The 24,491-nt window shown below is 37.7% G+C and overlaps 1 protein-coding gene across 1 annotated transcript in view; it reads right to left on the bottom strand.

Moving 5' to 3' along the window:
• MOCOS (molybdenum cofactor sulfurase) overlaps positions 1-24,491 on the bottom strand; it is a 231,074-nt gene that overhangs the window by 194,491 nt on the left and 12,092 nt on the right. Inside the window, exons 2-3 of the mRNA XM_037379578.1 lie at positions 10,988-11,077; positions 8,233-8,299 (exon numbers count right to left, since the gene is read on the bottom strand). Of these exons, the coding sequence (XP_037235475.1) occupies positions 8,233-8,299; positions 10,988-11,077 (157 nt within the window). The remainder of the gene's footprint in view (positions 1-8,232; positions 8,300-10,987; positions 11,078-24,491) is intronic.

Below are 24,491 nucleotides of genomic sequence, written 5' to 3'. Positions count from 1 at the left end.
TAGGCACTTATTTGCTGCAGATTTTCAAACTACCAATGAAAGCTAGTGCATTTACCTTCAAAAATATAGATGCTCAAAATGATCAAGTTTTAATTTTCTCTCCTTCAAGTTAATGTGGTTTCCTACACAATACATTTCTGTACAAAATCTCAGTCTTCTTTCATTTTTCCTCCACTCGTTTTCAGTACCAACCAGTTTATGGACCACATTATCATTTTTAGCCTAGCATGAAATTTCAGAACAAAAACAAAGAAGAAAACTCATCTTCTAATCATCTTCTAACAAATTTATTACATTCTAGAAGAATCTCCACAAAGATGTGCTTTCTTTCATCCTGGAAATCCATTGTCTGTAGGTTTCCTCTGTTCATCTGAAACAGCCATGACATTTCATTAGTTTTACAATACTTTTTGCCTTCTCCTAGCACTCAGAATATTTGACCAGGTCACATGCCATCTAAAGAATTGTTTATTCTATCTCAACTACCATACTCTTGATTGCCATACTGCAGGACTTATTCTGTTTTGGCTACACATTTCAGAAAGATTAAGGCAATCCAGAAGAAACCCAGAGGCAGAAGCAATGAGATTGGGGTGGGGGATGAAAAGTAGATCTTGGAATTAGAATCTGGTCTTGTTCAACTTATGTAAACAGGACAATGGTACAGGTCACCTCCACATAAATGCATCAGAAGGGGTTATTGCTAGAAAAGACAAAAAAAGCCTATAGGCAACTGAAAAATTTGGTGCAGAAACAAAAAGGACACTGGCTTCTCATAAGCCAGCAGAAGAGTGTTTTCTAGCCCTCCCAGTGGGGAACGATCATCAATAGTAGATGAAAAGTGCCCTGTAAATAGCAGGAGATGAGACACAAAAACCCTGAAGGTCACGTGCATTCCCTTGAACCATACCAGGGATGTTTATGACCTGGTTCTCCTGAAACCTGGCAGCCTAAAACACTTACTGGGACCTCACAGTCTCACTTCACCCTTGCTTGGGCTAAGGTGGCCAGTTTGCACCACGTCATTACCCATTGCCAGTCACCACTGATCCTTCCATACTCCCTGTTCTCAGTTTCTTCTGCTCAACACTGCTTCGGGCTCTGCTTCCTCTAGTGTTTAACACGTCATCCGGGCAGCCTGGAAGCTGTGCAGCTGCCCTGCTTTCTGCCACAGAGAAATTCAAATTTTCAGCAGAGCAGCAATGACCCCAGTAACGAGCCATTATATATTTAAGGAACACAGTGATCTGGCCTCTGCCTGTAGCCAAGTGGGTTCTCAGTGCTGAAGGCAGAAAACAAGGCAACAACCACTAACAGACATGGGATATTAACTGAGAATTTCAGCAAGACAGCTGGTTACAGAGGGCAGCAAAACAGAAAAAAAACCCCCAACATTAGGACTACAGCATCTAGCGTGGGTGCTGTAATTACCCTGCTCATTAGACAGAGAGAAAGCTGAAGGCATGTGCCATTGTTTGGCAAAGCAGATGTGTTTGCTCTGTCTGTAAGACTGGATGAGCTACAGATAAGTCTGGAACAACGCATAAAAGCCAATGGCATTACAAGAAATGAGAAGGCAGCCGCAGTTACACTTGATGGAACAGGGATAGAAGATAATTCTCAGGCTACATCACAACTCAGAGAAAAAAAAAGTAATGAAATCACTCAAACACTTCAGTCACCTGCCCCCCAAAGGTACCACTGCTTGCAGATCGTACCTGTTTCTGGAGAATAAATGATGGAAGTTCCTGAATACATCACTATATTCAGGAGATTAGAAGTTTACCAGTAGTTTAGAAAAAAATATATATATTCAGAATGTAAATAATATGCCATGAACTAGCTAGCCCCTGTTCATAATGACAAAAAATTACAAACACTAATAGCTATTCACATGGGTGGACTTTATTGTAAAACCATTTCAGCAGATACCCATGTTTGAAGTGCTAAAAATCAAGACAGGATCATGAAGTGTGTGCAACAAAAACAGTACCAAAGAGCTGAGGAAACAGAGCAGTAAGTAGAGTCAGAATTAACATGCTTGTGGACAGGGGAAAAAGACTCATAATGTAAATTATTATTGTTTAAGGACTCAAGTCTGCTCGTTAGAACTGCAGTAAGGTGATTAGCAAATATAGGGATGACTGCAAAAAGCTCTGCTTTTCAGCAGAAGTCAAACCAGGAATTTCAGATTCATTGAGACAGAGATGGCACCAGGGAAGTCCTTGGGAATGCTGTAGTGTCTCTTCAACAGCTTAATTATAGCAACAAATGAAGTATTCAGATCGCTTTACAAATGAAATGAATATGATTCAAAATGGAGCTCAATACTGGGTTTTCTAACTTCACAGAAAGATTATTAGAGACTACTTAAAAAGGTGCAGTAATAAATTACCTCTGTGCTTCTAAAACATAGACAAATTCATATTTAACAGGGCTATGATATTAAATATACCATAAGATATAAACAGCATAGGTTAAAATTTCATCAGTCATGTACTTCCCTGTAGAGGATCACTGAGTAAGTTTCAGATTAAAATGTCTGCAGTCTTCAAAAGAAATAGACATGAGAAAAAATTATCAGCTGAATTTTGGACAACATAACTCAGGATGGCATTCAAATTTTCTTGAGTTGAAGGAAATGGAGCACCTTTTCAACTCTACATAACTTACGCTGAGAAACAGAAAGTCAAAATAAAGTTGTCAAGCACAACAGGTGCACACAGGGGATGGAAGAAATTATTTTTTTGCTAAACATCCAGCCTTCCAAAAGCCTTATTTAAAATACAAATAATCATCTAGGCCAGTAATGAAGTTGTCAAATTCCCCTGGAGCTACCAAAGGAACTGCTAGTGTCCCAACAGCTAGACAGGTCTGTTACTACTCACTAAACAGCTAGGGCAACAAGTGTTAGCAGAAAAGTCACAGACTGGTGTCACAGAATACTCTGTTTCTTAGGAAGCAACTGCAAATCCAGAAGAGGGTGGAACACTGCATTGCTTCTACAAGTATTGTACAGCCTAGTAAGGGAAAGAAATATAAACTATAAGACGAAAAGAAGGGAGAAATGGAATTTGCATTGGGGAAATTTCACTATTTTTATCAATGTATTTTGTTCCAATGGGAATATCTCATTCATCAGATCAAGTGTCCTCTCACAGGCATCCCTGTGGACATAGAGGCCACCAGGCCCCTGCCAAAAAAGCAGCTGAGGAGGCAGCAAGGCTGTGGGCATTCAAAATCATGAACTAACATGGTGGCCTGAATCCAAATAAACCTGTACCACTCTCCCTACTGTGAACATTATTTAGAGAGCAATGGCACAGCAAGATCACTTTTAAACTTATTCTCCCTTGCTTCTTTGTCACAGCCACATTATAAAACCAGATTCCTGAGGGGTTTTTTTCTGAATTGGGAAGGAAAAAAATCAAAAGTCATACCCACCCTTTTTCAGAGTTCTTTGCAAAACACCCTGTAACTACTCATACAAATTAAACTCAGAATTGCCCAGGAGCAGTTCATCCTTTGTGTTCATAAACTAGCAATCTTCACCTCCAGATTTTGATTTATTTTACTGAAATATTTATTTATTTCAATAAACGAAGCATTCCAGATTTGGCTGTCTTTGCAACAAAGATTACTTAAAGAGCATGACCATGAACATACAAGTTTTATTTACTGCAATCTCTTCATACAAACCATAAAATATAAAGCTGACTATCAGAAAAGTAACAGACAGTATTAGCAAAATCCTTTCTAAAGCTTCAGTTTATCAAGTTAATGGTTAATGAATGTATTAAAACTGAGAAGAAAGTCCAGGAGCAAAGTTCCAAAGTAAACCAGACTAATTTCATTGGTTCTTAAAACAGTCTCCTAACTCATTCAAAAATAACAGTACTGTTACGCTGTCCAGAAGCTTTTCACTACCCTGCAGAGGACTGCAAAGAGTAAAGCCACCAAAATTAATTGAGTGACTCACAGAAACAACTGTTTGTAAAATTGAGTCCTTTGTCTGCATTTTAAGTTTACTGTCCATCCCGCTAGCTTTTTTTTTTAGTGCTAAGAAGAAAAAAAAATAGGTTTCCACAGCTGCATAAAAGGCTAGGTATGGCCAAGGAGAAAACAAGAAGCATCTGCACCAAAGCCGTTGCTCTGTTGTTACTCAGCATATAATAGAGCACGGTCAGGATATCAGCCAGCTCACTGTGGGCACACTAGAATTGTTTCATTGCAAGTCTACGTAAAATAATTTCATGAACCATGAGGAAAAAGATCACCCCTCTTGCCTATTATCAAGCTCTTAAAAAAAAAAAACCCCAACATAATTATCTATCATAATTATCTTCTAATGTTTCTCCCATTTGCCATATACAGAGTCACCCCAGTGAGCACTGTCTCCTTTTGCTAGACTTCACTGACTGGTATTTCAGACTTGCCCTTCTGAGCAGCAGGATCAGGAAAAGCAGCATTTGCAAATGGTGCTATAAAACAAGCATGCAAAAGAGCTGAACCATCCTAGTTTCGAAACAAGATTTTCAAGTTGATAGGTACCATTAAGGAGAAGAGGATGCAGTGTTCAGATGTCACTCATCGCTACAATCTCCCATCGATGACCTTTGCAAAGGACAAATCAATACTAAGCAGATACTGTATCTACTATTTCTTACTGTGTAGGAAAGGTCAACCAATTTTCATGTATGTATCAGCTCTAACATTACTTTTTCAGACACAGAACTGCTTAAAACCTGAGAATAAAGAAAAAATTCTTATCTTGTACATAGCACTATTTCAGAACATGGTAATTATAAAAGAAGACTTGGAATGGAAACTTATTTCATAAGCAAGGTACGATGCTTATAGAAGGAACGCAAAGCTCTATCTTGCTATCAAGAAATGTTCTCTACAAATACAACGTAAATTAAATTATAAACAGCATTTATAAGAATGCTTCCTTAGCAAAATACAGTACCACCTATGTGTTTCACCACAGAAGCAAACATTTTTAAAAAAATACTAAGCTATTTACATTCATTTTGTGCACGCCTGCTACACTTTTTTTCATTCGTTTGCTCAGGCCACAGAGATTATTCTCCTCTTATAGTTCACTTAGATGGCATATTTTGAGAGAGGCCTTTATGGAAATACACATTTTGGTTCTATATTTAAACATGATCCCATTTAGCTCAGCGCCAAATCCTTTTAGCTTCAGTGAGAAAATTCTGTAATATATATGTTGCCCCAGTCTAGGAGATGCCTGGTGCTGAAATCTTAGCTGAAATTTCTTGCTTTTTTACTGTATATTTGAATTCCCAAATATGCTTAAGTTTAACATTTTATAGAACCTGAAAGTTCAAGGATGAACATCAAAACTCTATTAAATTCAACAACACTGTGTTTAAATGAAAATGTATCCTTCTGTATATCTTAAACACACCAAAAACGGAAACAACACCAAAACTTCAGTCTGGGTCTGGTTAGAAAACACTGCTGCTCTATTTGATATTGGAAGTGTAAGAGCTACAAGGACAATGTTTTAAAATATTCAGAAAGCTAGTATTTTAAAATGCTTGTATATGGGAAAAGCGTTATTTAATACTCAATGTAATGAATTTCTGAGTTGCATTATCTGCAGCATCAAAAGGAGATACTGCACTCATGTTCTTTAGCTGTATGGAAGTGGAGCAATGACATTTCCATACATCTGTAAGCAAAATCACAAAAAAAGATCTATGATTTCTTGATGCATACATTTAATACATTTTGGTAAGGTTTATTACAGTTCTTGCTTTCTCTTCTCAGCATTACTCATGGTTAATGTGGGGATACACACAATGTTAAAAATACCTCAGCAATTCATTTCAAGTAAAGAGAAGCAACGTTTTTAAGATTCAAATAGTTATTTTTACTCTTACTGTGTTTGAGTCGGTCAAGGTAAGCCGTTTTGATTATTGTAATTTTGTAAATCATAGAAAACCTCCATTGACTTAAATATTTAATCATTTGTTACTTTCTTGCAAATCTATGTTCTAAGAATGGTTTCTGTCTGACAAACAAATATGAAGGCAAAACCAAGTCATACAGCTTTGTACTGTGGAACAGTGTACATTGCCATTTTAGAAAGGTCTATTCTGGTGCTGCTATCACCAATATTGACAAATATAAATTAAGCTTTTTGTTTGTTTTTAATTACTTGTTTGTGTCATCTCATCAGAAAATCAAATGTTGTTTGTTTGGGGTTTTTTTAATCATATTGTCTTGGAGCCAAACACTGAAAAAAAGCCATACTTCTAGCTGCAGCCATGTGCCACAAGCAGAATTATATCCTTTCACTGAGGAAATCCAGTCTATGACCTGTGACGCACGACAGAGCTGCCTGTCTCCCTTTCTTGTCATATTGCTTATTCTGATTAGCTGCAATGGCATGGTAGTATAGATTTTAACATACTTTTATTGCCTTTCAGGTAGCTGACTTACTGACTGGTTTTGGGGCACTTTCTTCCTGAATTTTTATGACTATGCCTCTTTAATGATTATGCTTTTTAAAATTTTATTGGAGAATAATGGCTGAATTTCTGTAGGGATAGATGACAAATTCTTTTAGGTAAAATACTGAAAATGTTCACTTGGATGCAGAGGTTTGCGTTTTTTTTCCAAAAAGAAAAAAAACACCTAATCCTCAACCCAAAACCCAATACAAAAACTGGTATGATCCTTGGCATTTCGTATCCTGCTCTTATAAAACTCTCACACTTTTTTAAAGCACGATCCAAAATAAAACAGACTGAAGATATCAGCTCTTTTAAAGTAATCTATATGGTACACAGTGAAAGTCTATTTCCTTACTCCCTAACAATGAAGAACACAGAGTACAATAGTAGTTATTCTAGAAACAGCTACACTTTCTACTGTGCCTTCATAAGAAGAATGGCGAAATGGCAACATTGAAATATCACCAAGAGTAAATGGAAACCAGAATGCTAACACTGAATGTGAGCACACAGGTATGCTCAGGAGACTCTGCAGGGCTGTGGTATTGCTGTACCTGGCTATAAGTGTCTGCTTTTGGAAACAGCTATTCCTCATAGATTGTCTCTTTCATTTCATTTGGTCCTGCATTAACAGGTTGTCAACCTGCACAGCATAAGAGACAGTTGTGGAAGAAGCAAAATTAAATACTTTCTCCAGAAAGCTGGTGGCAAGGTGGAGTGGGGTGGCAACAGGTTATAGCCAGTAGCATCTTCCAGCTAGAAATCTTGGTTTTTCACACCCTTATAAAAGCAGCAGAAAGATGTAAGGTAGATTTTCTTCATTACAGCTATGAACATTACAATACTATACTTCCATTACTATTGACCTGAATTCTGTGGCATGTTTCGGAGAAATCTTTGCTTTTAAGGAAGATGATAAAACAAAGAGGAATCCATGACAATTCTTTTCTTGCACAAAGAGTGCCTTTAGGCAGGTAAATAAACTCATAGCATACATATATTTCAATAAAGACATATTTTATAAAATATTAAGAGTTACCTAAAACAACCCCCTAAAACTAATAATGAAGTACCTAAGTTGTATATTTCTTCATGGTGTAAACTAATGGCAAGAAGTGTGCTTTCAGCACACTGTATCCTCAACTTTCAGGGGGATTCCTTATTTAGAGATTCAGTTCACTTTCTTGCCTGTACCCAGAAGCCCCAACACTCTATTTTACCTCTTCTTTTTCTTTTTTGCTCTTAAAAATTACACTAAAACTACTTTAAAAGGTATTTTATTACTCCAACAGAAGTAAGTACCTGCTGTAAAACAAGGTACATATTCCCATAAGCTTTTTATACATTCTCACAAGCCATTATGCCCCATTTAATTTCATTTGAATTTTAACCATGTCCTTACACTTAGTTCCACCTTAGTATCTTACCACACCATCTTACTAATAATCGCTTTTGAGATTCCAAGTTCTGTAATTTAATTAAAACTGTGGACTAATATTACAACACTAATTTAACTACAGGACTTTGAGAATTGGTGCATCTTGGAGAAAAAAGAACTGACTTTGCCGAATACTTGACTGTCCCAAGTACCTTGTGTTTTAAAAGTGATGTCATTTTCTTTAGATCTAATGACAGATGACTTCAGAAAATGACATCACATCAAAGTCATCAAAACAGCACAGGCCTAATAAAAATGAAAACTATTAAGTGCATCATACAACATCTGAAAGAAAGATTATTCTACCTGTATCGGACATGCTCGATTGTGTCATATGTCAACTTGCTGCTGATATTCTGACTATGAGGGTTGCCTAGGAGACAACAGAGATACTGAAGTTAATAATTATTCATAATTTTCCTATTAATTTTTTCTTTTAGGAAAGTATTACACCAAGCCAGCTTGAAAAGATGACAAAGAAAGATTTAACGTATACTTCACAGAATATGCTTCACAGAGCTATGCTCTGAAGTTCCTTAGAAAAGTTAGTCGAGAGAAGGGACATGCAGCAGAAGAAAGCAATTATGGCAGACCCTGAAACGTCAGCTGGATCATTTACTCTTACTAATACTTAGGCAGTTCCCTTAAAAAGAAAAAGCAACTGCATATGCACAAACATATTAGGAAGAACTACAGACAGAATGCACATTCACAAAAATATTCGCGCACTAGCTGAGAAGCGATTTAGAAGAGAAAGAATCTGGAGATGATAGACATTCATGATTGGAAACCAGGACTAACTCTGGTTTTTTAGTGTCTGAAATTCAAATAGCTCATGAAAATATAAATTTTATTACAAAATAAGTAGCCACCTTAGCACAGCTCAGCACAAGCATGCATTAACAATTAAGACAGCACATAAAGAAGGGCATGAATTTATCTTCTTGAGCAAAAATGACTACAGCAGTATCCACACAGGCACAACACACTTTCCTATTAGTAAATGCTTAAAGAACATGCCTACAGAGTTTGGAAAGAGAACAAGAAAAAAATTGCTAATTAATACATCTTTTTTTCACTAGGCTGCAACATTAGCTACTCTCTTCTTAAAATTTCAAAATCACCCTGCTGAAAGTTACTGAGTGAGGTGTTGAAAAGAATATTGAATTTAGAGTTCAAACCCAAGACTAATACTTGGATTTTTCATCCCTGATGTTGCATTTCTGTAATTTCCAATTCAAATACTCTCAATTTAGAAGTGAGAATTACTCTTACTTACACTGATTTCCCTCATTTACACATGCAACAGCTAAACTGCAGTTCTTTCGGCCTGTGTATTATCACCAAGAAAATAAAAAAAGTTGTAAGTCAAACTCCCTCTTCACTCACATCTGTATCTGTTAAATGAACTCTTTTTATATAACAGTTACTGCCCTCAGAGTATCAGAGATGTAAATGAAAAAAAGGAGATTTGACCATACTAGAGCTCGGGTTATCATTTTAGACAAAAGCAGTAGTAAAAAAGATACAATTTGTTCTCCCACACCATTATAGGCACTATGCAAATCTGCTCCAGACTGGCAGCACTACTATTTCTATTCGCAAGCGCTCAACTGATTAAAAAACTAAATTTTTTTCTGCCACAGATGGTACTTATAATAAGGGTTGAGCCCAATGTTGTTTGAAATAACTAAGATCAGAGTGCATATATTTCACTCTACAATGGCTACAGTGACAGAACATTAATTTTAATATCCCTGACATGCACTTGAATAGGAGATTTTGAATGTAATCAAATCAATGTATCTTGTTATAACAGCAAAGAAACCTATACCTATCACAAATAACATCTATTTTGTAGAGGAACTCAAATTCACATTCTGGATCCTGGCTTCACCAGCATTCAGGAAAAAAGAGAAGGGGAAATGACATGTACAATGGCACATTAAAAATGAAAACTACCCAGGACTCTCAAGTGGCTCACCCAAGTGATAAGCACAAGTGTGCCAGGGCTTGAGTGAACAGTTTTCTTTCAAAGCAGTGGTACCAAGTTCCCAAGCGAGGAATCACTTTGCTCCATGATCAGGGAGCACAAGAAAGGCACAAACTAGCAAAAAGGACACAAAGCCCACAAATAGTAACACACAATAAGAAATTTTGATTACTTCAGTGGGACTACTCACAGCATATATAGATCACACTACAGTATATTTTTTTTCTGGTTGAGCATGAGTCAGTAATATAACTTGTCTCACACAAAACCAATATTTCATAAAAAATGGATGTTGCTGCCTTTGTATAAAATTGCATTCAGTGTGTGGTTCTCAGCTAGATAATAATGTTGGAAAGAGATGAAAGGTTTAAGTAGAGGATCTTGGGACAAAATACTTAGAGGTGGTGCTGAAGTGCCCACATCAACAGCTGCAATAGCTACATCTCCACCCAAATATTGCATAATTCTGTAGCTACTTTTACTCACATTCTTATGCACAAGATTGCTTTGGTAATACACATCCTTTTTTCTGAGTGGGCATCTATGTCTAATCATCTGGGAGAGGTACAGTACCTATTCCCTGCCTAAATTAACTTGAGATTTTGGAGCTAAGCTTTCTTCTAAATAAAATTAATATACCAAGCCACAGTATAAGCTTCCTGTAATGACTCTCACTGAGGAGAGCGGTTCTGAATTCTGGTCCTTGCATATGAAATTATATATGTGTGGAGGGGGAAAAAAACCACCAAAAACCACTGAACAAACAGTGCTCAGCATTCCATTGTATTTGTTTATCCCCAGCATGATGCCGTAACCCCTGGACAACAGTCATGCTCCCTTTGATTTTTCTTCTTCACCAACACAGACACGTCCATGGCCACCAAAGAACAAAGCCAGGGGTGGCACAAATGGGCTATGACTCCTTTGCAAAATCACTGGTCTTCCAACTACTTAATAGCAGTGTTAAAAAACTCACAGAAGTACTCTTCCAGCAACTTGAGAGACACAGTTTTGATCTATTTAGATGGAAACTTGAGATGACTAACAGGAACTCTGTTTTGTGCTTACCATAAATGTTGTTTCTGAGGTCATCAGTAAAAGCTTTAAGTAGACTCTCTGGGAAAAGTGCTGAACCGGCATGGTCAAGGTAAGTAATCCCTAAAATAAAGATAAAATTACTAGATTTATTTTTAAAAATATTTAATTCCATTTTCTCCCACAGATTACATTGTGAAGTACACCATTCAAAAACCCCTAATGCACTGCACCACACAAAAAATCAAGTTCCCTAAATTCCTGGGGTATGATATTTCTCTGCCCGACTTAGAGGTCTCTACAGCTCTTGAAAAACATTTCTCAAATATGTTCCAATAGTCAGGCAATACTCACAGCAAGGCATCTCTCACTCACTAGTGGGCAAAAAAAGGTTACAATAAAAGCCCAACATTGTGATTGCATCTTTATAATTTTTAATTAAAACCAAGTATTTTAAGAGGTCCTTCCTTTCATGTTTAGATTACACATTCTTTGGAAGAAAAAAATCTTTTTGTTCTGCCCGTACAAGACTGAGCAAGCTGATCTCTTCAGCCACAATACCCTGTTACTCCTAGGCACTACTTATTATGAAAAGTACTACTACCACAATGATAATTATTATTAATAGCAACAACAATAGTAGTGTTGCATCCTTGCTGACAGATGAAGCAATGCTCTCAAGAACTGACAAGGCCTAAATCATGCTTGAAGCTCAAAGACAGGACTAGTTTAAGTTTTAATGTATTTAAATATTTCTTGCCACTCTGCTGCACTTAACATTCAATTCATTTTTAAAATCTCCTTTTATATTATTAAGCTATTGCAAAACTTTTAAATAAATGCTTATTGGAGATGAAGGCTTTTTCATGTTTGGTTATTTTAGATTTCTTAATCTTTAGTAATTATTCTTCTATTTCTCCAGTGTGTTTCATGCCCTTTATTAGTTTTTTTCATTTCACTTACCTTAAGTATTTCAACCTATTTCAAATTTTAATAATGATGAATATGATTAAGATTAGAATTTATTAAGTATTTTAAAGGCCTTCCCTTTCCAGAGGGATTTAAAACTAAGTTAAGCTTTAAATGAGAAGCCTTGACACTTGGAAATACATATTACTATCTATTAGGTTGCTGTCGCAGTGATTCAGCGGGTAAAGATGTGAGGCAGTGCTAATGATAAAATCAGTCTGGACACCCATCCCTTCTCTTATTTTCAAAAGAGAAAAGCCCTCCTGTACCTTAAGATTTCCCCAATTACAGTGGCTAACACAAACAGAATTTGTAATGATGGCTTGAAGTTAATAAAGTATTTTGAGGTGCTCTGTGGGGTGGAGCATGGATAAAATCTGGATTGATTTATTAGACGTACAGAGTTCTTAGATTTTTTATTTTTTTTTAATCCTAGAAAGATTCTCCCAAACAGTAAGTAGTGGCACCTACAAGTACACGGGGGACATGATGCACACGGGGGGGGGGGGGGAGCGTTGTGCCCAGCCCAGTTTCTGACAGGGGAGGTGACAGCTCCTCGGCTGGTGCCTGAAATGCAGGGGGTTTGGAGGGAGCGAGGCATGCTGCAACAGGGCGGGAGACAGCCGACCCCTGCCAGCAAGGGGACACCAGCAAGGGGATGCCACCAGCAAGGGGACAGCAGCTTCACCTCTGGCAGGCCATACGTGCACCATGGCCACCCCGAGACCAAGGCCTGCTGCGCGGCCCACGGCTTGGCGCCAGACACCTCTGCCCTGAGGTGGAGCTGAAGCAGGGAGGGACAGCCACAGCCACCGCCACCGGGGCCCAGCACGATGGCAGCGGCCAGGGCTGTAACAACGCACTGTCACGGGCTACAGCTCTGCGAAAACAGCTAGAGTGGAGGAAGGGAAGAGGCAGCCCTGTGCAAGAAACAGGGGGGAAGGACTGCTGTCCTGGAGGCAACCAACCAGGCCAATAATCTTTCTCAACAAAGCTCACACACAGACACTATTTGGCTCGTTAGATCTTATGGGCACCACAAGCACAACCTAGTGATGCTCCTCTGGAGGCAGACAGCCGCTGGGTTTGGACCTTCCGGCCAGAAGGCGGTTGACAGCACTGGGGTGATAATGTAGCCATACAGCACAGGCACAAACCAGGCAACTAGCTAAGGCTCCCCAGACACCAACCACCCGCTGACAAGGGCACAGGAACTTTCCATCCAGACCAACGCTCCTGTGAGGCAAAGTGGACTGAAAGATCTCTAGGTAAAGGCCCCATAAGTGGTTTTTCGAATTTGATTCATTACGTAGCTCATTAAGAAGGCCAAGCTTGCAGTTCTGTGAAACAGAGGCAAAACCACCAGCCGGTCATTTTTAAAATTCCTCCTCCAGATACATCACTTTGAAAATGTGCGAGGACATTTGGCTGAGGAAGGAAAAAATTATTAATTCTTAAACTTTTATTTTATCTTTAATGCTGTTGTTTAATTGAAAACAGAGAACAGCATTGAATACTCTCTCTCCACTGCCCCAAAAAAGAAATCCGTTCTCTCATCATTTGAGTCTGCGCTGAAGCAAATATCTTTATTGCTATTGCACTTTTATGCTGTAGTTTTTCCCCTCCTGTCTTACTGCAAAAAAACCTGTATTTTTAAAGGAAAGAAAAAAATGTGGTATTTGCATAACACTAGCAAAGGAAAGAACATGAATAACTTTCATTGTGCTTTTCCTCTGGTTTAATAACATTTGCTTCTTTAACTTTATTGAACGCACATTAACCAAAGAGATTTCTCAGTATATACAGAATAATACAGATCCCCTCGTTTCGCTGTGGTATTTACTATATAGGCTGTCAGCACTACGAAATTATACTGTTTACGGGAAGTAACAGAAGAAAGGAAATATAATATGATCAACCAAAAGAAAATTAAAATTTAATACCCATCAGGACATGGTTTCATTGCTCAGGGAAAATGTAAAATTAACTTTTAGTTTAATTTACATACCATTATGTTTGGAATGTGTAACTGACTTCATTGATCTAATAATATACCAACTATTTGATAAAATCACATTTCAGAAGTAGGTTTTTTTACAGGAGTATCAAAAACCATTCAACGTGTCGGCATTAGTTATGGAAAATTATTCAGCCAGTGTATTGGTTCATAAGCTGTAATATTCATATGCTAATATACTTGCAGATTAATTTTACATGGGGTACTCTTTGGGAACCAATGGGGGCCAGTCTGTCCTGCTGAAGAAGGCCCTGGCCCAGCTCTCTGTTCTTCTGTGCTACAATTCACCTCTTAATAAAGCATCCGCCATCTCTGTATGCCTGCCTTGGCTCTTTGTAAAACTTCATGAGTGCATGAGCACATACAGCCTCAGAAATGCCACGGGACCATTCAATTTAACCAAACATTTCTATCTCTTAAATGAAAAAAAAATGATAAAGATAATTTAATTTGATCATTTTAAAATTAGAGTTTAAGACTAGGTGAGAACACTCAGCTGTACATAATCTGACGGCCTGCAAAACACACAAGGCAAAAAGAAACTACCCAGATTAATCTTTTGGAGTCAAAACACCAGCTTCTGAGAAAAGCACACCTTCCTAAAAGGTGACTCCACCTGACCTTGAAGAAATTTAAAGGCATCATTTGATGAACTGAAAGTAAAACAACGCGGTTATGTCTTTACTCAATCTCTTGGTATGTATTAAGCTATATAAATGCCTGCCACCCACAGGATGGGCTAGAGAAGAGAGGCAGCACAGAGACCATGGAGGCACTCCCTACAATGGCCTGGTGGCACATGGAGGGTAAGCTTTCTCCTTCTTCATATCTCATCTGTAAACTCATGCCTGGTTACCCAGCTCCTATCTGACTAAATTATTGCTACTTTGGTATTACGTAATCTGCTGTTTTAATTCCTGAGGTTGTTCCTGGTGCTACACATTTATGAATTTTGACTGAGTATCACTTCCAAAAATAACCAGTTTACCTACATTCCATATGGCTGCTCCATGTCCACCTCCTTAACCTTTTGCCATCCTGTGATCCTATCACAATCAGCAAAACATGCCAGCCTGCGCTATGGCTTCACAGATTGTTTCTCACACCCCCAGCACTTCAAAATCCCAGCACTCCAGCTGATTACAGGCTGCCAGTTACATTACCAAAAGTTTCATAATGAAGAATGAAATGAGTAGTTACAAGACAACAACTACACAGAATCATGAATTTTGTTTGGCAGATACAAATGCAATTCAGTACGATTATATGCAAAATACTACTTCGAAGTAGATACAGCCAATGCCCCCAGGAAAGAGTGTATCTTAAGTACAGCAATATTAACAAAACCAGTATGAAATAGATTATATGAAAACAAGCTGAAGGCAAAAGAAAGCATTTTCTGTCCAAAGATAAATATGAGAGATTTTCATAAACCCGAACAAAAGCTAATGACAAAATAGGAAGGAGAGGACCCTACAGAAGTTGTAGACAAGCATGATATCATTTAGAGTCAGTGAGATTTTAACAGGTAGCATTACATCAGGTTATTTTAGTCATCTAAGTCAGATGCCCTTTAGAGGCAGCTCCCCCTTTCCACTGACTGCATGAGAACTTAGTCATCCCTCTGGGATGCTCCTACATTAAATGTCAAAAGTACCTTTAACTATGTAATACATATAACCTTTACAAAAAGTGCCTGAAATCTCACAATGACACAGGACATGATATGCCCACACACTGTATAGACAGGTAATGATCCTGGTTCTTCAAAACCGTTAATGAATTACATTAAAAGAAAAAAAAAAGAAGGAAAAAACTGAAGCAAACAAACCCAAGAAAAACATCCTACTATTATGGCTTGAGATTTGTTTTTGCTGGATATTTTCTTGATTAAACATTTAGTGAATATTGTTATCTGTACGTTCAGTTCCCGTTTGGTATCGATCTAGACAAAGGCTATCAAAACCAGATTATGTTTTCTGAATAACAGCATGCCTCTCACCTAAACACTCCTGCTCTGCTAGACCAGGTAATGTTTTGTTTCCCTTGCTTGGGGCCAAGGAGCTCTTCAAAAGACCACAAAAGCATAGCATTTGATGGACAAAGCCACAGATGCCCAAAGACTGAATAGTTACCATGCAGTCGAAGGAGACACTGTTCTTCAGCATGCTTTAATTGCTACAAGCTCAGTGAAGGAATGTAGCAGTCAGCCCACAGCCATGGGGCATGTTCCCCTTCCCACTGCCAGTCCACCAAGTTCATCAATTTGAGTAACCACAGCTTGACATGGCTGCCAAATGCTGATCCACGCTGGACTACGAGCAACCTGAATAATGGTATCAATATTTTAAAGGCTGCTAACAAGTTCCTGAGTTTTGTGGGAAACTGGTGTTTAATTAATGTATTTTAGTGTTGGACTGATTACAGAACGCAAAGCATGAAATGTGCTATTAAATTTATCTGTAATAAGTTCCCATTATTTTTTCCATGTGCTATTGGCTTGTATTATTGCTCTCACTGCATTATTACCTACAGCAAAGCAGACAGAACATTAAAACAGTTTACAGTCAATACCATACACCTTCTTTTCTTACTGTACTCCTCAGCAGGGACCATACCAACTCCACAAAAGCTGTTTAGGCAGCTAGGGTTATTCAAGTAAGCACTGGCACTATTCTGTACATGAGCCCCTACTTGCAGCTTATACTTCACAGCTTGCTGGTATTGCGGTCTGTGTGAGCGCAAAAGAAAGCAGTTTTCACATTTATTAAGAAGCCACATCCAACCCTATGAAATATATCTTTCACAGCTACAGAAGAAAAAAATACATGCCATCAAATTTCATCATTTGGCAGCTCCCATGCTAAATGAGACCACGGTAAAGGGATCAATCAGCACTCACCTTCGTCCCTTTGGCCTGTCTGTAAGACACAGCTTTATTCAGTGCTCACTTTTTGCCCACTGGGACATGATTAAATATCGACTGCAGTCAGTGATATTATTTCCACAGACACCTTTAATGGGTTGTGTGAGACCAGCTGAAGTCTTACTTGTGGGCGTGAATCAGAGGTACCTCAGCTACATGCGAATAACATACTGCAGCCTACCATCTCGTCACCTTTGGATGAAATATAAATCACAAGTGATTCATACCTAATGCAAGTCTTCAAACTGTAACTTACCCAAACTGAAACTAGCTTTCACACCTCTCTATGAAGATACTACTATCTTTAACTCTTCTTTTTTTTCCCTTTCTCTCTGATGCAATTGATTGAATAAAAGAAGAGTTGAAAGAGAACATATTCCCCGTTCTTCTGTTACTGGAAAATGCTTTTGCTGGTTTTGCTGAAATTTTCACAGAAACATTCACTTTTGTGTAGGAAAGGCATACAGAATTTCCACTGGAGATGAAAACACAATGGTAAAAAGCAATGTTTAAGGAATCTTACTAATAATTATTTATAACAGCTGCCATTAGCTAAACATTCTAGTAGCATTTTCCTGCTTTACTTTTCTTCTGAATCTTCCCCTAAAACAGGGGAAGCCACAGGCTTACAACAAAATGCCAAGGCATTTGAAACTGACTTTTCTAGTTAGTTCTATTTCTTGCTTTGTGACCTGAATTAATCAGATTCATACAAAATCTAGGACAAATTAGTGACTCTAAATTTTCCCTGCAAAATGTATCAAAATGAAATGTGCAGTGCTATATATAAAGCCTTTGAAATTGTTTTATGGATTTCCAAAAACACTTATAAGAAGACAAACTAAGTTGAAAATAACAGAAAAACAAAGAGCAACCTTTTCTCCCTTTTCCTTTAAAACTCTTTTCATTACATAGAAACACTCAAATCACTATGAGCATCTGGGAGCTAGAGCCTTGGCTTAAACATACAACCACAGCAACAATTAAACACTTTCATAAGAACTGGTAGATGCAATGAACCCTGAATGACAGACAGCAGAAATCAGTTATCCCAACGGTTGAGGGCCCTGCAGGGGTACTTCCCAGCCATCGTTTCTGCCCAGTGACAAGGGCACGTGCAACGTCGTTTGCCAAATGCAACAGTACCTCCCTCTGCTGGCGTTTTCTGGCAAGGAGAAGTGGTTGCTACTGCAAACCAGTAGTAAAGTTATTCTCCACTGGAAGTTCTTCACAAGAGGTTCCCCACAGACAATTATAGCCCTTGATTTATTTATACCACCCAGCAAACAGTCCATTGCCAGGAACAGATTGTGGAGATCAATTTCAGGGACACAAGAATAAGAGAAACCAAGTTTCCCTTCAGTATCCTTTTGGACTACCTTTCAGAGACAAACATGTAAAACCAAATAACCACGTTACCAAGAGGAACTGTACGTAAATTCGAAGAAATTACAAGTGTGAGGACTGTCGACCAGAACCCCACACTCGTAAGATGAGAGGTCTAAGAAGATTCTCCTGGCCTATAGTGGTCAGTCCTTTGCTACAAAAGGTAACTACACTCATCAACCAAGCTGCTTCCATATGAAAAATAGGTAGGCTATTAGTCTGCCTTGCTCAAACCACAATACTGGTACAGAATTGCATCCTCCTATTAAGAAACTGTATCTTAAACCTCTGTATTTTTCCACAATCAGTGTATTCTCCTATCTCCCACGTCAGCATCGTTTTGCTTTAATACCTATCTCCACCCACTCAACTTCAACAAGTGTTTCTCCCTTGATGAGCCAGTAGTACCGATCCACTTGCCCTGGCTAAAAATGTCATCTTCCTTTATTTCTAATGCATAAAAAATCTGACAACCCATTCCAGTTCCAGTGGGACCTCGTCCAGCTGGAAGCCTCTGGGAGAGACAGGGGGGGTGGAGAGCATGAGGTGGGGGTGCAGAACACACATTCTAGAAGAAGATCTCAGAATTTTGGAAAGCTAGAGTAATTTTGCCTAACTTTACTGGAAAAATACCTCCTTAGACCAATAAATCCATACCTCTTAGCTTACACTCCTGTTACGCCTTACCTGGTTTACACTCCTAATTGTTCTAGCAGTCAGAAAAAACAGCATTATTAAACCAGGAAGAGGTTTAATGCTTGAAAAGTCTATGTGTAATGTTTGAGCAAGATCTCCTGCATCTCCTTTTCACCAGTAAGCAGTCATCAACATAACTGAAATCACAAACAGGAGACAGCAATGATTTTTCAGTGTGCTTCCTCTAGTGCAAAAAAATGTGAAGTACAGGAGTTTCAGTGTCGCTTCTGAGTAACTATTTAAGATTTAATATAATGTATGGTGGGAACGTCATTTTAATAAGAAACAGAAATACTGAGATTTTATTAGGGAGATTGAAAGTATGTATGAAAAACTAGGTATAAGCTTTCCTAGTGTATATGTATTGGGTTAATCTAAACATTTTTCCATCATAAAATCTTTTGGCACCAATTCCCCACACAGCAAGCCAGTTTACCTTTTATAGCAATTTGATCCAAGCTGCTACCTCAAGTGAAACTATTCAACTATAAACAGACCAATCTAAACGATAAGATTATGCTCAATTGCTTTACCTTTACTGAAGTTCATAGACTGCATTAGATATACAGATGTCAATAATACAACTCATTAAATAAAATTAGTTCTTATTTGGAGATATATTTGATATGAGAATTATTTTGTAAATTTGTCAGGACTGTCCGTAATTTCCTAATAACGTCACAAAAAATGTAATATTTCAGTACAAAAAGCATCGCCTAATTAGAAAACAAGATTTTTCCCACTCAAAAAATAAACATCTAACAGGGACAAACAAGTTTCTATCACTAATTTAATAGGAATGTAATTATACATTGACATAATTTTTCCCTCAATACCTAATTGTATCTGGCATAAATTAGTTTCTACAGCCTACTTTTCATTTATTAGGGGTTTTCCCAAGTCTTCAAAGTCTTCAACAACCATTTCCAGGAATGTGCTAGGAATGAAAAAGTACATTTATCAAAAAATAATGTTATAGTAAACCACAGTTTTTAATTCTGAAACAGTATGATAACTGCAGAGATTTGTCAACTACTTCTGACAAAAGTAACAAAATACCAGCTTCCTAATGACTAGGCCTGAACACAGCAGTATGCGAGAGAAATCTTACCTAACACAGGCCTGCCTTTAATAGGAATAACAGCATGCAGCTTCCAGACACTCTTTTTTTAGCTTCAATGATGTCTGGTATGTTACAGCTTACTAAAAGAAAACTAAAAATCACTCGAGCTGTTGACACAAGCACATAGTTTATGGCCCTCTTTCTGAAGGACTGTTAATATGTGACACAGCTTTTGGAGGTTTGGCTATTACTTTGAAACGAACTCCAGACAGCAAAACTCCACTGCTGGATACTGCCATAGAGCTGTTCAGAAGGAGCAGTTTGTGGGTCTTCCAGAGACATCAGCTTCCATTGGGTACAGACGTTATCATTCTCTGGCCTCTGAAGGACTCCAACAGGACAAATCAAATCTTTTCCAAAGTCCAGTGAGTCAAAAGGAACCCAATCTGATTTGAGTTTCCTGCTGTACTACAATGTATAACCAGAGCAGAACTTTGCCTTCAGGTCACAGAGACCTCACCTCTGTAGAAGTGCAGCAAGCTTCACTCAGACAGGAGAACATGCGTCAAGGTCTGATTCAGAGCCTTTGAAGTAATTATGAGGCTCTGCTGAACTCTCTATGAGTTAAACCATTAACAAATATGCTATAATCAGCACTTCCTAAACACACCGCACTGATTATCTTTTTGGTTCCAGGCCAAGTTAAAGAGCTAGGTTATGATCTGCGCAGAAGCTTAAATGACCTTTGAAACAAGTGAATTTTTCCTTTCTTGAATAATACACTGGGCTGCTAATACTGCTGTCTCACAGCGTCTACAGGGCATCTTCAGTCTCTGGGATAGGCACGTACTCTCTATAAGTTCAGGTATCAATTCAGAAAGCACAACATTTTTAATAATCCATCAAAAAAAGGAGTAGGAGGGCTACAATAACAGGGGCAACAGCAACAGAATCTCAAAATGACATTAATTAGCTTACTAGAGTCAGTCATATCAAATAAAGAACTGCTCTAGAAGTGTGTTCAAGGCATCCAGGTGATTGAATGTTTTCTCCAAGCACATATTATACACCTTTATTTACAAATATGCACAAATATGCCTGTGTATGCAGTACTGACATGGGTATATGAATATATGTACATAAGTATCCCCTCAAGAGGATAATTAGTGTTTTCATGTTGCTTCCCGTAGCAGAACATAAGGAAAAGCAGATGTGAATCTGAAGACTCCCTTCCCTTACAGCTCTTATCCACCTTCTCTTCTCCACCGCTTCTCTAACTGTACATTTTGATATTTCTGGAAAAGTGATAACCCAGAAGTCATCACAACTGCTTTCAGTCTCAATTAAAATTAACATCTACAAAAGAGCACCAACACTCAACAAAAATAATACCAACCTTTGGTAAAATAATAAGGTTGATTTTTTTTGTCAGAGATTCTTTTGTTGAAAAAAGAAAAGATACTTCACCTTTAGAGTGCCCCTTCCCTCCCCCTCAAATAAGACAGATCAAAACAAAAGTATCTAAAATATCTACGTTAACCATAGTTGTTGGTAGATAGCTTGAAGACACTTAGGCATGCTTCTAACTTGAATAAATTTGCATTTTCTAGAGAATTCCAGTACAGGGGACTAAGTTCTAATGCTGTTCAGCTCAATGCAAGTCCATTCAGTCAACTACTCCTCTCCTTTGCAACTTTGCTTTGTTTATCAGGATGCTCTATGTTTAAATAAAAGTAGGATTTGGGGCACCTGTGAAGCTATGCTAGTACTAAGAGAACAAAAATATCTGAGCATCATAAACCCAGTAATAGACTGATGCCACGGACAAAAAATATACAGAATTTCATGTTTGGTAACAACCTTCCAGTAGATACCTTTGCCTACAAAAATGAGTTTTGCAGTTGCTCCTTTTTTTTTTTTTTAATGGACCCAGCAATAAAGCAATTACAACTTTATCCAAGTTTTATAACCATACACCTAAAGAATATTTTGCTGTGCTTCACTAAATCATGGTATAATTCCTCTCAATTAAAGGCCTTCTTTCAATACTAACACCATTAGGAATGAAAGAGAATTACAATTTCACCATAAATTATTCAAAGCACTAAATACAAATGGCCTCATTAACACTAGACTAGCTTTGAGAATGAATAAAAGATTACACATGGAAAAACAAATATTCCAGTTTCCCTAATCTCTGAACTCTGAGCTTAAAATCACAACTCTGCCACAATACCAGCTATTGCATTTTGCCTTAAGGCAGCTGAGAAAATATTATGCACTTAAAAATCAAGCTCTTCCCCCACAAAATGGATATTCTTGACACATTTGAATAAATTAAAGGATCAGACAACATTCATACAACATACCTTACTCAGTTTACAACACAAGATAGTAAAAATAGTACCTAGATAAAACCACACATAGCATACTCTGCCTCCAGGACTGGATCCTGAGTTTGACTAGCAATTTCATATCTGGAGCTTCCATAACTACCATAACCACACTGGAGTGCTGGAGTTGCTGGACCCACGCTAAAGCCTGTCCCTTCGTTATAGACCACTTCTACTGATGCTGTATGGAACAGATTGCTGAATGCACCTATGCCTGACAAGGGCAAAGGATGTCAGGTGGCAAGTAGAAAGTTGTGCAAGCTACGAAATTCAGGCATTGATTCTGTAACATGAAGCAAGGATGGAGAGGAATTTTAAGCAAGGTGAGCATTATGACAATGAATGATCAAATTAATAACAAACAGTATTATCATAAATGGAAAAGTAATAGCAATTTGCTAATATTTCAGAGCTCATTCCTGTGCTGTTAATTTTCAAATACTTCCTCAGACTTGCTAGTCTAAAACCATAACTAGAAGTAACACGACAGAATACTACTGAGTTTCTGTAATGAGCTCTTACTATATCCTGAGAATTTCTTTTTGTTAAATTTGTGCTTGCAGGCACAATATTACCAGATTCCCCCAAAGCAAGTATGTTAAAGGCAACAATAGTATGTTTGGTCCTTACCACCTGCATTTTATAACTACTTACTTGTCATTACGATTAAATTAATTTGTAATTCCTGTTAATTTTTAGCAAAATTGCACGAACATTTTTCACCAAAAGGATCACCCAGGAGATGTAAAAATGAAAAATCTAAACATATCAAAACAACCTTCTAAAATAGTAAAGTTTCGCAGTGGAGCACAGAAAGGCTAAGGTATGGAAATACAAGAGAAAAGATTATAACTCTAAGTAAAAGAAACACAAAATCAAATTAAATAAAAACTTAAAATTCCCAAATTAGTATGTTAGGGTGCCCTCATTTGTGTCCTTAGTTACAGTTACCTCAAGAAGGACCTGATTTTCAAAGAACTGTAAGATCACATACATTGTAAATCTGATTCAGTCAGATGTCTCAATTTGCCCCACCACGCTTCAAAGGAGAGTATCCAAAATTCAAACAATTAAGGGGGAAAAGATCTCGGTCAAAATATTCTGACACAATGGTAACTCAAAGAATGCATCTAACCCAGTGTACACAACAATTGGCTCTACATGTTTCATTCCAGATTCATTTACTTCTAAAAAATGCTCTCTAAATTTGTGCCATAAATACCAGCATGGGAATGATCCCTATTATGTCATGTAGTCACCATCACAATGCGATTAATGGCCCCTCAACAGTCAGCCTAGAACAAACCCAGGCAATCAGCTGCACAGAACATCACATGGGTTTCATGTGAGATAATTGCTTTGAAGAAGTTTGTTTCCGAATGGACAGCAAGTGTTCCTCAATATTTTGTACAAACACGAGATACCTGGTACTTTGCCTTCACAGAAAGTCAGGATAAAGTAATAAAGTGAACCTCATGAGATCAATTATTGCAAAGTACACAGATATTTTTTTTTTTCTACAGGAGCAAACCATGGGCTTCCCTTCTCCAACTTCTGCTGACAAAGGGATACAAGAAAGGCATTAAGTGTGAATTTTTCCCCATGCCCACTCCACGTTCTTCTTTGCCCTAGTCCCCTTCCAACTTAAAACACTTTTATTTCCTTCTGCTAAGAAAGATGACTGTTAAGCACTTTGTGTTCTCACCACAGTGAAACTAAAATTCCTGGATTCATATATATATATATATATATATGTACACACACATATTTATTATATCTTTGTTTATATTTTTATATATACCCATTGTAATGACTGTCAGTGGAAAGACAATAACAATCAGTTTTGATAGGAATAGGTTCTTCCTTATATGACTTTTTTCTCTAGAGTTTCATTTTTCCTCATATCATATTCCTGTCTACAAGCTGGGAAATCCAACCAACATATATCCAGAGACTACATACATTAGACTAGACTGCTGTTTTCTTCTGAGTCATTCCACAAGGAATACATAGTGCAGTGAAGTAGATTCAATGCATGCAACACTGTCCATAACTCATTGACGTTAGCAGACTAAACAGTAAATTTT

This window comes from Falco rusticolus, chromosome 3 (genome assembly GCF_015220075.1).
Source record: "Falco rusticolus isolate bFalRus1 chromosome 3, bFalRus1.pri, whole genome shotgun sequence".
Taxonomy (NCBI): Eukaryota; Metazoa; Chordata; class Aves; order Falconiformes; family Falconidae; genus Falco; species Falco rusticolus.
The sequence above is the reverse complement of the archived record's forward strand: the minus strand, read 5'-3'. Positions and strand labels throughout refer to the sequence as shown.